The 14,854-nt window shown below is 34.8% G+C and overlaps 1 protein-coding gene across 1 annotated transcript in view; it reads left to right on the top strand.

Annotated features, from left to right (window-relative positions):
* LOC107299845 (protein Hook homolog 3) overlaps positions 1 to 14,854 on the top strand; it is a gene marked incomplete at both ends in the record, with an annotated part of 23,050 nt that overhangs the window by 5,982 nt on the left and 2,214 nt on the right. The window contains 8 exon segments of the mRNA XM_015829187.1: positions 1,008 to 1,148; positions 3,249 to 3,450; positions 4,872 to 4,982; positions 6,455 to 6,542; positions 6,925 to 6,994; positions 8,741 to 8,881; positions 10,593 to 10,680; positions 13,921 to 13,955. Coding sequence (XP_015684673.1) covers positions 1,008 to 1,148; positions 3,249 to 3,450; positions 4,872 to 4,982; positions 6,455 to 6,542; positions 6,925 to 6,994; positions 8,741 to 8,881; positions 10,593 to 10,680; positions 13,921 to 13,955 — 876 coding nt within the window.

Here is a 14,854-nt window from a genome sequence, read left to right on the forward strand (position 1 = left end):
TTGTGGTCACCAACCAACAATATTTAAATATTAAAAATAGTAAAATTCTAAAGGTACTTTATGAATAAAATACTAAAAAGTCTTCTTATTGCTAAATGATTATGTGTGTCTGTGTCTATTTGTAACACTTTTGGGGTCAGTGACTGATGAGGTGTAAATTAAACCTGTATTGCTGGCATGCTAAGGATTAAAGAAGAAATTTGCCATGTAAAGCAATAACAGCTGAAATAAAATGTGTATGTTGATGGTGATTTATATCAGGAACTGTAAAACCTTTTACAGTTGCCAATAATCCTAAAAATAAAAAGCCAATAAATTTGCCGCTTTTATGCCAGCTTTGCATAAAAGTGGCATTGGTCATTAATGCTGTTTGTTTTGCTGACTTTAAAAATACATAATTAAAAGGCTACTTGATGTCTTGCTTCTAACTTCCTGGATATATTTCTGTCTAATTTCTCATTATTTGCTGTATGGCCTAGGTAGAGGATCTAATTGGTAGCTGGACCTGAATCCACAGAATACTTTCATTACTTTAGGGAAAACAAATGGTTTTCAAAGGCTCTATGCATATGCATGTTTTTTTTAGTATGTAGTATTATTTATTAAGTAGATTTATATGGCCACTCAACTCACAGACGATGACATGACATAGAGCATTACAAAACAACAACATGGCAGTGACAAATACAACCACACAGGTCACTTGATTGACTCTAAATCAACCTGTAGTCCCCACACCCATTAATAAAACCATGTCTGTGCCTGAATATATGTACCCAATAAGAATTAAGTTACAGTTTCTGCAAATTTTGAGTGAGTGAAAATTATGATTTGCTGTTTTTGAAGGTTTTCTGAGTATCCCAGAGATTTTTTTCCCCTTAATTGGCAAAACACTATTCAGTGTTATTTATTTATGTTTAAAAGTAGATACACAGAAGAGAAGAAAACTGCAAATCTTGATTGTAAGTGCTTTTCCCTATGTAATATATTGTAGTGTTTTATTTCAGATTAGAAGCAGCAAAGGATGATTATAGAATTCGTTGTGAAGAGTTAGAAAAGGAAATTGCAGACTTGCGGCAACAAAATGAAGAATTAACAAATCTGGCTGAAGAAGCTCAGTCACTGAAAGATGAGATGGATGTATTAAGGTAAATCATTTTTAACCCTTTAGATTATATACTTTCTGATATAGTTTCATTGTCTGTTGATTAGAGTAAATCCAACATTGCATTCATTCATTCATCCATTTCATTCATTCATTGGTTCATTCGTTTGTTCATTCGTTCAATAATTTCTGTAGCTGTCCATCTCAGTCAATTACGCTGGCCAACTGCAATTGAAAATACTAAAAACATTTTAAAATATAAAAAACACTAAAAACATCCAGATTAAATATACATAGGAACAAGATACTTGGCCAGTTAGCAATACAGCCAAGAAACGGGGGGCCTCTAACACATTCAGCACCCCAAGCACGGAAACATAGCCAGGTCTTTAAGGCCTTATGAAAGGCTAACAAGTGTTGAGGCCATTGTAATCTCCGAAGGAAGGATGTTTCATAGAGCAGGGGCCACTGTGGGAAAAGATCGTCTTTTGGTTCCCACCAGTCAACACTCTTTAGTTGATGGGATCTGCAGTATGCCCATTCTGCTTGATCTAGTTGAATGGGTAGAGACTCTTGGAAAAAGATTATCTCTCAATTACCCTGCTCCTAAAGTTGGCTATGCTCAATAACACAATTTTTACATGTGATGCTTCCTGAAAATTGTCTATTGGCTCCAATTAATATAAAGTACTATAGTAAGCAAGATCACTACTACCAATGTAAACTTATCCGGATGCTTAGATTCTACTTCCAGGTTAAATCACTGTGAGAATTGGACATGGGGCTTTTACAGTTGTGCTGCTGTGCTCTATCTTAAATTTTTGGGCAGTAGCTGTCCATTTACTATAGCTTGGACAGATTTCCTCCCATAGACTGGTACGCTCCCACAGAGTGGGTCTCCTCAGGGTGCCGTCGGCCAAACAATGTCGGCTGGCGACCCCCAGGGGGAGGGCCTTCTCTGTGGGTGCCCCCACCCTCTGGAACGAACTACCCCCCGAGATCCGGACGATTCCGGATCTCCTTACTTTCCGCCGCGCCCTCAAGACATGGCTTTTCCAGCAAGCGGGCCTGACCTAGGGAGGATTTTTCTTAGGGATGATTTTAAGAATAATTTTAATAGGAATAACAGCTTCTAATATTTGGTTTTTAATTTGGTTTTATAGGGGTCTATATTTTTTGTATTTTGTATTTGTACTTGTTTTAATATGCTGTGCACCGCCCTGAGTCCTGCGGGAGAAGGGCGGTATATAAATTATTATTATTATTATTATTATTATTATTATTATTATTATTATTATTATTATTATTATTATTATTATTATTATTATTATTATATTATGCTGTAGGATTATTACGTCTTCATTAACTTGTTCTGAATCCATCTTTTAAATTCCTTGTCAGCTGCCATGAGATTTTAGATGAAGAACTGGCAAGTACTCTAGGGGCATATAGCATTGACTAGAGTGACCCCTCCAAATTTGGAGATGTTCCTCCAAATACAAAAAAAATAAAATGGTCTTTCCTATTGTCTGTTTCCAAGACGATTCAAGTCCCAACACTGGGAAGTCCCAATATGCCATTGCTGAATGCAGCCAGGAGTACACCCTAATGTTAACCACCCCACTTGGGTCTTGCAGTGAATAAAGACTCCTGGGACATTTCTTTTCTCCAAGAGTATAATTTACTAGACCAAAGATAGTTACAGAAGTAGCAAAGCCAACTTGGATATTTTTGTGTGCAAAAAACATAATTAACTTTCCCTTTTCCACTTGGCCTGCCCATAGTTATTTTTGCTTGGGTAACAGGCTCTTTGGTCTCACAGACATTCCCAGCAAATGACCTTGGAAGGCTGGCATTGTCTCAGGCTTTGAGCAGGATTCTTGGTATTCCTTTAAACCCTCCCCACATCCCTCCCACTGTTGCTATTGTCAGGCTGCGAACGGGAGTTGTGAAGCAAGCCGATTTGCAGCCTTGACACCTGTCTTCAGTGGAATCAAGAGTTGCTGTATGCATTTTCCTGTCCCATTTCCCTGCAAGTAGCACAGCTTTAAGATATACTTAAGCAGGTGAATCTAAGGCTACTCTTCCAATAAACTGAAAAGAGATTCTAATAACTAAATCTTGGTAACACTTCTCTTTCTAGGCACTCATCTGATAAAGTTGCCAAGTTAGAAAGCCAAGTAGAATCGTACAAAAAGAAGCTAGAAGATCTTGGGGATCTACGGAGGCAAGTGAAACTTTTGGAAGAGAAAAATACAATGTACATGCAAAACACAGTGAGCTTGGAAGAAGAACTGAGGAAAGCCAATGCAGCTCGCAGCCAATTGGAAACATATAAGAGGCAGGTGAGGGCAGGAACTAACAGAAATATATTCTGACAATCTTACAAATAATTTATGCGGGTCATCTTGCCCCTTCTACTGAGAGCCAGTGTGGTGCTGGAATAGGCATGAGGTGCTCCCAGGCCTGAGATTAGGTTGTTTGTCAAATCCCTAGGTTTGTTTTTTTTCTGATTATGTGTTGAGTGATTTTATCTGGAAGTATATGTAATTTTCTCTGTTAAATTGTAATTGTTTTTTTACCCTTCCTTTTTATTATGTAGAGTTACTTGGGAGTCAGATAATTTTTCAGTCAAATCAAAGTTTCTTCGGATGTTCTATTAATTTCTTCCTGTGGCTTAGTTTATATGTAAATTAGACAACTATGGCTTTTTACAGTGCTTTTTTTCTAAAAAAAAAAATGGTGCCAGAACTCATACATGTCATACAACCTGCCTTGCCTACCCTACAAGGTTCCATCCAAAAAAAGTGCCGGAACTCCGTTCTGGGCGTTCTATGAGAAAAAAAGCCCTGGCTTTTTACTATATCAAGGTTATGTTATGTTATGTTATGTGCAACCAGGCAGATGAATTATGAAGAACATATTTATGCAGCTTTATTCTCAAAGAAAGATTTTAGTATTGGACTGTGATCTTTAATTACATCATGGGGTAATCTTGAACACAAAGTTTTTTAGTTACCAATTTTGTTTTCATTTGTATCTGTGGGTATAGTTCCTTATTGAATTCATTTCTGTTTGTTATATATCTCAGTGAAAGAACCGACTTGAATAGGAAATATAATTTTGCTAAATCAAAATGGGGAAATATCTAGTGGTTGTGGGATGTAAACTCATCTTATTCTTTCATCAATAAAGTTATGTATTCTTTTCAATGCTCAGAGTCCAATTATTAACATTACTATTACTTAATATATTGCATACTATATTATAATAAATAGAAGAAATAATTAAGTAATAAACCGGTGTATATTTCAGAATGCAAGATTGTCATTCCATGTTTCCCAAAAGTACTGATTGCCACTGCTATGTTTTAATACAATACTTTATTGTTAGGAAAAGAAACCTAAGCAAATTTCTGTATATTCCCTGTGTCTCTTCGTTGGAGCATTTTGAAGCTTCTATTTAACCTCACAGGAAAAAAAATATTTGTTATGTCTGAATTCCATATAGAATTTAAAAGATTAAAATATTGTAAATGAATTTAACTAGGTTTAAGTTACCATTGAAATGCCATCGTTGTGGATTTGAATATGTCTAATTAATTGAAATGAGAAGCTGAACCTTTTGATCTTGTGGTTGCTTCAGAGGAAAGGAAGAAGGAAGTATCAGTTTAAAGGTTGTTGTGATTTGTCTTATGTTTATTACTGGCTCTTAATGAAGATTTACACTTTTATATTGATAAATTGTGATCCTTTTGCTATTGCAGGTAGTTGAACTTCAAAACAGATTGTCTGAAGAATCCAAAAAAGCAGACAAACTAGAATTCGAGTACAAGATGCTGAAAGAAAAAGTAGATAGTTTCCAAAAAGAAAAAGATGTATGTATTCAACATATAAATGTTACTGTTCCCTTTTATACCTAAAATATTGATAATTAAAATGGCTATGTTAAACATAGTGTATATATGTTTATTATGCATGTGTAGTCAGCTGTCTGAATTCTTCAGTTGTGGTTTTCTACTGCTCTTTTTTTACTTTTCTTTTGGTCTTGGCTTTTTATATAATCCTTTTTTAATATCCTCTGCCATTTGAGAATTCAGTGATACAACTTGTTTGTAGTATATATTCTTAATAATTCAGCTTTGCTTTTTTGAGTTCTTTGTGCAAGTTTTCATTACTATTTTATTCAAGTCTGGGTTTGCCTTATAGATGATTTAATTAATTTGCTAGTTGAGGGCAAAAAACAAATTAAGTAACTACTTAAAGAAAACAGATAAGGATGGGAAACAGGGTTGTATCATTATGACGCTTATGCTTAACTAATATCAAATCATAATTTAAATTTATTTATAAACCTATTGTGTTTTCTTCTGTTTTCTCTTTATTAGGTTTTACATATTGTGTTAATGTGCATACTTTTAGGTCTAGATTATCATGTTCACCTTTTCTTCCAAATAAAAAAAAATTCTTCCTCATTTTCTTATCACAGATCTTATAATAAAGTTTGAAATCTATATCTGTGTCTATTCAATTGGATTATCTTTCCTTATAATCCATATAAAGATATAGTAATAAACTGAGCAGAGAAGAGGATTTAGTTGTTCATTAGCCGAGGGATAATAAGTTTTGTGATAGGCTAGTGTACTTAAGCAAGCATTGTTCTATTGATAAACTGTAATGTACTGCAGTTCTCTTTTACTGTTGCAGATGTATCATGATAATCCACATATCAGTTGTAGACTTTTGACCTAGTTTTTGTTGACTGGATCCTTGCTTCCATTAATATGGAACATTGTACAATATGATTTCTGCTTACTTTGTCATTAGTATTTTCTCTGACTATTGTTAAAAGGTTTCATGGATTTTAATAGATTTGTTCTAGAAATATTGGGCCATATTATGTGATACATAATTAAATATTCCTTCCCATTTTATAACTCCGACCTATTATATATTTCAGAAATACTAGTTGACTTGTTTTCCCTTGAATTTAAATTCATAGTAGATTTTAGAATGTTTAGGTATGAAATTGAAACATATTGATATATGACAAGGAAGTATGAGTATCAGTGAAGTGCCATCTGAACAGCTAGTTTCTGAGGGGAAAAAAGTTTATTGGGGGAGCTGGATTTGCTTAATAACTATAGTAATTGATTTAACGACTGCAGTAAAAATGATTGTAAAAAATCATGACCAGTGACATGATGACTCACTTTATAATCATCCCAACTTATGACTGAAATTCTGGTCCCAATTGTGATTGTAAGATGAAGACTATCTGTAACATAACCTCATCCTTTTTTAACTGTCTACTGGAGTAGTGAAATATCTTTCTTTTTAAAATCTGTAGAGGCTAAGGACAGAGAGAGATTCTTTAAAAGAAACCATTGAAGAGATTCGTTGTATAAAAGCACAAGAAGGACAACTAACTACTTCAGGTAAGATTCTGGAAATGTAATAGTTTATAAGAAAATTATATCCTTTATTAAAACTTGCATCACTTTTTCCATTTTGGCATCTTGTTGGAGTATGAAAAGGAATAGTACTGACTTAGGAACTATTTGTCATGTAAATTGTTTAGAATTAGGACAAGTTGCTGTTTACCAAATTGTGAATTTTTATTGCAGGCTTGAAAATGTATATATTTAGGGATATTTTTTATGAAAGGATAATGTTTTGCTATTTTTTTACTCTGAATTGCATGTTTAAGTTTTTATTGGGTGTGGATAGGAGACAAACTGAAACCACAGTATTTTTTCATCTTCATTTACTATTCTATTCTGTTTAATGTTTTCTTTCTTCTCCATTCCCTAAAAAAAGGATTATTACCTTTGGAAGGTCAAGAATCGTCTGACAGTTTAGCAGCAGAAATTATTACTCCAGAAATAAAGTAAGATAAACATAAAATATTTTATATGGTCATGCATTTAGCTTCATATATTACTGACATTTTATCAGGACTAAGATTAATAGTTCTTATTGATCTTGCCCAGTTTAAAATTTTATCTCTGTTTAAGTTTATTAAAAAATGGGTTTAATCTTCCTTAGGCAAATATTTGAATCAATTTAATCCTTCCTTGAATTTCACAAGAATTGTGAGTGCATTTTTATCTCCTTTCTCCTCTTTTCATTTTTTTTTTTAAAAATACGTTCTATTTTAAACTATTGAAGACCCTGTTGAATAAAAGGAGATGGGGAGTTATACATGGTCTATTTTATGAGAGCAGATTAGCATAAAATAACCAAAAATTGATGATATATACTGTAACCTCACTCATTTAATTTGTTCAGTTTCTGTTATACTTTCCGTTTTTCTCTCTCGAACTTCTTGATGCTCTTAAAATGGAAATTAATATTGGAGTAATTGAGTCAAGCTAGTATTAAAATTATGTTTCTTAACTTTATGGAGTTAGAGATGGTTTATAAAATATACCAATAAAATTGATTAGTGCATGTTAAACTAGAGCTAGTTAGAAAATAAACATCCTCATTTCTGTCGCTTTAAAAGTATGAATTGGTGTTTTCTGAGTTCCTGTGGGTGCATGTGAACATAGGAATCTGGAGGTTGTTAATCTTCATTGAATGGCAGCAATGGAAGAGCCAAATATAAGTTGTACAAAAATTGAGCAGCTTTCTGAAGAAAAGCAGGGAAAAATTATTCTGTTAGGTGACAGAAATGGATGAGTAGAAATGAGAAAGAGAGTACAAAAATGGGATTGTACTGTTGATGCATATAAGTAACCCTCATTTATTGATCACAGTTGGGATTGGAAAATTGGTCCTTAAACAGAATGGTCACTATGTGAAACTATGGCTGATCATTAGAACTTACTTCAGCTTTCCTATCTGTGAAGGTTGCAAATGAGAAGCTTGGTCCTAAAGTTATTTTTTCATCAGCGTTGTAACTATGAATGATCATTGCAGTTGCTAAATGAGGACTACCTGTACAAATTGAAAAGGAATGAATCTAAAAACCATAATTGATGTGATTATTTATGGTGAAAAATTGTTTCTGATGAAAGATTGATTTAGTGAAGGATACAAGGGAGATGAGAATTTCTAACAAGCCATTTTTTGCCTCGGAAGTGAGCTTGGGAGAAAATGGATGTGGAAGTTAATCTAGGTTTGGTTATACAGAAAGAGTGAGCAAGGATTTGATCACAAAAGTAATATATGAAGAAAGAATAAATGAATAAGGGGAAGAACATGAAAATCATGGATGGGTGGAGCTAATGAGATCTTGTAAAAGAGAACAATTAACATAGACTAGGTGAAGTAATGTGTAGATACGATGGAAGCAAAATGGTTTGCAAGGATAAGTATACCAATGATGTTGTATACCAATGATGTTGTTGTTAACTCGATGAAGCTATTGGGGGGAATGGCTGAAAGTTTGTGACCCTTTTTGGATTCTCATTATTTCTGCATAAATACGATCTAATGCGAGTCCTAAAACTAGATCAAGAAGACTGAATTAAACAAATTTGTTCATTTATTGAGAAAAATGATCCAAAGTAGATTGATGCTGTCCAACATATGTAGGATGGTTACTTCACAATGCATACTTTCTATAGGGATGGTATTGCTCTTTCCCAGAGTGTGACACTATTTCATTACTCCTGCTTTGTTTCTCAAGGGAAAAACTTATTCGCCTTCAACATGAAAACAAAGTGCTAAAACTTAAACAGGAGGTGTCTGACAACGAGAGGGTTGCTTTGCTGCAGAGTCTCTTGGATGATGCCAATCTGAGAAAGAATGAATTAGAAACAGAGAACAGGTAAGAAGTGCTGTTTTTCTTTTAGAGTAGTGAGGTGGAAGCGGATTGGAACCACTTGCTTCCACTTTAAAGATACTAAAAAGAACATTTTTTGGCTGGGACTGCACATTATTATTTATGTTAAGGTCTGAAGACTTCAAGGCTATATTGGAGTGGTGAGGTAATAACATCACTAGAGTGAGGGTCAGAATATGTGCCCTTTTTTTAAAAGGACATTTATGTGTTAAGCCTAATAGAGGCTTTACTATATGTACCTTGCTATAATTTCTGTAGCAATATATTATCCATTGCAGGCTTGCTGCGCCTGTCGCAACTTCACTAAAGCCCCTTTAGTCAGGCTGTTTCAGGGTGACCCAGGATGGCCTTCATGGCTACCGTAATGGTCCTGAGGCACAAGGCCACGCCATACTTCACCCACTCCTAGCAACCCTTTATTTTGTCCTGTTACCACTCTCGTGATGTCGACGTGGGGTTGGAGTTTGAGAGACTTTGAGACTGCCCAAAGAGCAAGAACCAAAACTTAGTATCTCACTCAACACCCGAAGCACTAAAAGAGGAAATAAAGAAGAAGAGAAAAAGGAGAAGACTATATCCCAAAAGATACTTTTTCACGAAGCAACTGGACTTTCTTTTTTTTTGAAGACATTTCGCTTCTCATCTAAGAAGCTTCTTCAGTTCTTGACTGGATGGTGGGGAATGGAAGGATTTATACTCCTTGCAGTCAGCTGGTCATTTGCATTCTTCTAGAGAGCCGTTGAGGCCATCTGGAGGTTTATACAGTATGTGTCGTCAGGGTCACCTAAGTAGTACGAATGGGTGTGGAGCCTTGGAACTGTTGAAAGGACTGTGTGATAGACTGGAGGTAGATGATGTCGTATCTCTCCCGCTCTGTTGAGAGAGGGCTGTTCAATTTTGATGGCCTCTTTGACCCCTCTTTCAAACCAGTGGTCCTTTCTGTCCAAAATGTGGACTTTGCTGTTTTCGAAAGAGTAGCCTTTGTCTTTTAAATGCACCCTAACCCATTTGCACTCAGGTGTCCCTGACAACACAGATAAACCTCCAGATGGCCTCAAGGACCCTCTAAAAGAATGCAAATGACCAGCTGTCTGCAAGAAATATTCCACATCCATCCAGTCAGAGCTGAAGGAGCTTCTTGGATGAGAAGTGAAATGTCTTCAAAGAAAAAAGAAAGTCTAGTTGCCTCGTAAAAAAGCAACTTTGGACAACTATGACCTGAATGACTGAGAATCTCCATAGACAAGAAGACTATATGTGCCCATTTTTGTGCTGGTTCCAATTGAAGCACTTGAGAAACTCCATTGAGAAAAATCACCAGTTTGGCATGTATTTTAGCGGGGTGATCTTGAGCTGCTAGAAATGCTGGAACAATGAGAACGAGAAATAACATGGAGCCTATGGCAGAAAAATCATCCACTTGATTAAAATAACACTGTCTTTCAGATAGTCTGTGATTACTTATCACATGTTTGTGACTTCATTGACTTCTACCATAATTTAGGAAGAGACGTAGTACTATTGTTTCATTTGAAGGACAGGAGAATGTGCTAATAAGAAAATAAAACCTTAAGGCCATTATTTTCATAAGTATTTTAAAACACCCACAAGATCCTTGTCAAGCAGATGATTCTTTTAGGAGAAAAATAAACCCATTGGTGCTTCTTAAAAGTTAAATCTTGTTTCTTATTTCTAGGCTTGTAAATCAGAGATTGCTTGAAGTACAGTCTCAGGTTGAAGAATTACAGAAGTCTCTGCAGGAGCAAGGATCAAAAGCTGAAGATGTAAGTGGAAAGATACACAAATACATGGTCCCTAATGTTATGGTGCCCCCTACTTTCCTGCTAAAAATATTATTTTTTCTGTCAAATTTCATTACCTTCATATCTAAAGGCAAAATGATGTCATTTTCAGTTTCTATGCTTTTAATTGATGAAGTGCCTATCTTCTGCCCCCCACCCAATGCTCTTAGTGAAATCTAATTGATTTTCTCAAAAGAAAAGCTGATGGTTAAAAAAAATAGCCTACATTGGCATTCAGGTCTCTGTCAGAAACCTGATGGGACCGTCAAAGGAACTGCTAAGATGGGATGGGATTGGAGTAGATATTTCCAGCTGGAGACTCGGCTGGCATCCACTTTTAAACCTATACACGTGGCAATAGTAAAAATTACAACTTTTGGGGTAGCTAATAATTTACTTGATATAAAGATTTATTTTCTGACCTACAAGCAATATATATCAACGTAGTGCATAAATTGGAACTATGATAACACGAGAGTGTGGTTTTTCCCTTCTAGAAATAATAAATGCATTGGAGCAAATCAAACAGATAAGTTGCTTAATATGTTCGCAGCACAAGTCTACCCTAAGTGCTGAGACTCCCAATGCCCTCCCCTTTAATTGTGTGAGCAGAACCACCTTAGATTTGTACACTCAATCATTAAGGAGAAACCGTCATTTAAAATCTAATTTATTACATAAATAAAGAACCTGAGGTTTGGATAAAATATATTGTAAGCATTGTGTTGGTCTCCATCACAGATTATATTTTAGGCGCATTTGGCAAATTATTGTCACATATTGCCTCGAAACCTTGTCCGTGCCCCCCAAAAATTGGGATTATAATGATCCCNTTTGAGTATGAACGCTCACTCCTATCCTTAACACACCTTTGTGGTAGTTTTTCAGAATTCTCTAGTGGATGAGATAGGAGAAAGAAACCTTAGCGAGCACAGAAAGAGAAGATAATGCGCATGCTCTGTGAGAATGCCTTGCTTTAATTGTATTATCTTCAGAAAAGATACTAAATAGTTTCTTCTGTTGGCTGCTGTTCACTTCGTACTAAACTGTCGCCTCTGTCTCTTGGCATGGGTTTCTGCGCAAGGCTATTGTGAGTATGGCTTCCTATTTATTTCAACCTGCTCTGAATCAGTCTCGTTTGTGGCTCAAATGTTTTGTTTTGTTTTTTTAAAAAAACACCATTTAATTGGACAAGATTTCAATTTTTTTTTGCATGCTACCTGTGCTATCTGTGCGTCGTTTGATTATTTTTGCATATGTTGTCCTTCCGGCAGCTTCTACATGTGTCTTGTGGCATGTTTTCGTAGAAACGAGTATACAAGTGATTTGAAATGTCTGAGGTTGCACCTAAATTAAGAATTTAATCCATTAAGGGTTTCCTCAAATTACTTCTTGAGTGACATGGACCTTATATTTATATTTAGTTGAGATGGTTTAATATACAATAGTGGCCAAAATTGTGGAAACCTTTTGGGAAAAGTGTATTTTTGAGGTTTGATGGCTAATAACACCACTTTTTTTTAAGTAATGCCATAAAATTATATATCAATGGAAAGGTAATTTAATCAAGAATGTAATGCAACATAGTTTGTTCAATTATCTGTACTGCATTCTATGAAAAGTTATAGCCAAATAACCAAAAAAAGGAAGCACAACTTGCTTAGGTTGATATCAGGTAGCTTTCCTTCATCTGATTGTAGCCAATGAGCATGAGTGTTTAGAGAGCCAATCAGGTGTCAACTTGTTTTGGCAATGAGCCAATCAGATCACAGTAGGATTCAGTTATTGAGGTCGTATATTGAAGCTGAGAGGAGGACCTTTGTCAGTGTGTTATGTGATCGCTATCAAGTTGGTTGGGGTTTTTTGCGTTCTTTCAATTAGTGAGCTTGTAAAACGTAGTAAAATTAAAGTAATGGTGCAAAGAGTTGACTGGTTGCCCAGAAAGCGATGTAAAATAGTATTATTAAGTGAACAAGGCTACAGTTATAAAGAAATTAGAAGAAAAATTGGTAGAAACTTAACCAAAGGTGGCATTTCTACTGTACACTTTTCCCAAAAGGTTTCTACAATTTTGGCCACTACTGTAGTATAAAATTCCTTCATACAGTAGAAATTGATGTGAAATACTAGTGCAAGTAATCAGATTATTTCCGAATCATACATGAACATTTTTCCTCTTGTGTATTCAAACTATGGAAAGGGCTTTGGTGTTGTCATGTGTGAGCTAACCCAAATAAATAAAATTGTTGATTTGTGAAACACTTAAAACACCCATGGTAATGTATATCATCCATAAAATATCCATGGTAAAATTTCAAAAGACATTTCAGCATATAGTCCCAGCTATAATGCTGTTAAATTGGATTATATTTACAATTCCTTCATCTCAGTCCACTGAGAATCAATCATGTCTCTCTGTCTCTGGAAAAGAGATAAAGGGAGCATAACTCTTGTTGATTTTTGCTTGAACCCTTAATGGCTTTTGACACAGCTGACACCAATATGCTCCTGGATTATCATTGGGAGTTGGAGTGTTTAATATATTGTAAATGGGGTTTCACTCCTTTAGAAAGAATGGGTCCAGAGGAGCTTTTAAAGTCATCATTATCATTGGAGGTCCAGGTGACCTCTGTAGTTAGGACTGCCTATTGCTATTCATTGATATATAAATTATGTCCTTTCTTGTACAGAGATAATCTAGTTATACTTATTCACATGCTTGTAACTTCATACTTAAATTATAGCAATGTCCTCTATATTGGTCTGCCCTTGTATTCGGTACAAGTTGCATCAGCTAGGTTGCTGAGTGACACATGAGCTACGCGCATAATATGACTTTTTTGAAGTAACTGTTATGGCTGCTAGTTAGTTGCTGAACCACTTTCAAGGTTTTGGTTATGACATATTAACCCCTAAATAACTTGACCCAAATTGCCTTCATATTACTAGACTGGGTTAGTAACTAGTTACTAAAATCATCAGATGTGGTCCTGCTCTGTAAACCAGGAGTTGCTGAATATTGGGTGGGCATTCTCTGTGACAGCACTGATGCATTGTTTTAAGTATTTTTAATTATTTGTATTGCTGTTTTTATTATAAACTACTTTGAGATGCTTTGGCATATGAAGAGATAGATAAATCATGCTTCAGTTAAAAATATAGATAAAAATATACAACTTTGTTTGTTTCAAGTACCGTAATTTTTTCCCCTTTCATTTATAGTCAGTCATTCTGAAAAAGAAACTTGATGAACATCTGTAAGTAATAAAAATCTTTCTCCCATTTTTATAATAACAATAATAAATACTATTTGTATTGCATGAAGTATAATTAGGATTGAATTACTTAAAATTGCTTAGTATGTTAATATTAATTCTGCTCTGATACTCTTATCTCGTGGTGTGAATATATAGTGTGTGTTCTCAGTTTAATAAACTTATTCTGTAGGGCTCAGAAATAATATTTAATAATTTTATAAAATGTTTAAAACATGTTTTGAACTAGGAATTTTCTTATTACATAAGTAAGCAAGCAGAATGGATATAATTATTAATTTAAAGGAGTAATATCTTTGTAAGAAAGTACTGAGAGGAGTGAAAGTGAATCTGTTATCGCCAAAGTTTTATCAACTCATACTGGCTAATTAAGAAAGAAATACATGTGTATATGGGATTGGTGTGGGGGATAAAGTGTGTGTGTGCTTTTATATGTTTGTGTATATTCACTGTCCTTCTCTCCCCCCAATACTTATACATTCCTGCTGGTGCCAGGAATTAGGTAATAAGCTATACTAGTTCTGGGGCAGCTGGACTTATAATTCTATTAATTTATAGGTATGATAACTCCTACCTCTTAAAAGAAATGGGATTTCTAATGAAGAGGATTAATTTTTGACACTTAATGATGGGGTTATATTGTTAACAGTATTTACTAATCTCTCTGTGTGTATATAGTCTTAGCATATTTGTATAGAGTACTGTAGCATACTATATTTGTATATACTAACTTTTATTAGGGTCGTGGAATAAAGTTCCAAGTAATACATATGCAACAAACATAGGGATAGAAATTTATCTACAAGATAAATTGCTAATACATATCAGATAAATAGCTAAGAGCCTTCAAATAACAGATCTAATGAAACCCCGAGTCTCCT

This window comes from Protobothrops mucrosquamatus, unplaced genomic scaffold (assembly GCF_001527695.2).
Source record: "Protobothrops mucrosquamatus isolate PMUCROS unplaced genomic scaffold, P.Mucros_1.0 scaffold5577, whole genome shotgun sequence".
Taxonomy (NCBI): Eukaryota; Metazoa; Chordata; class Lepidosauria; order Squamata; family Viperidae; genus Protobothrops; species Protobothrops mucrosquamatus.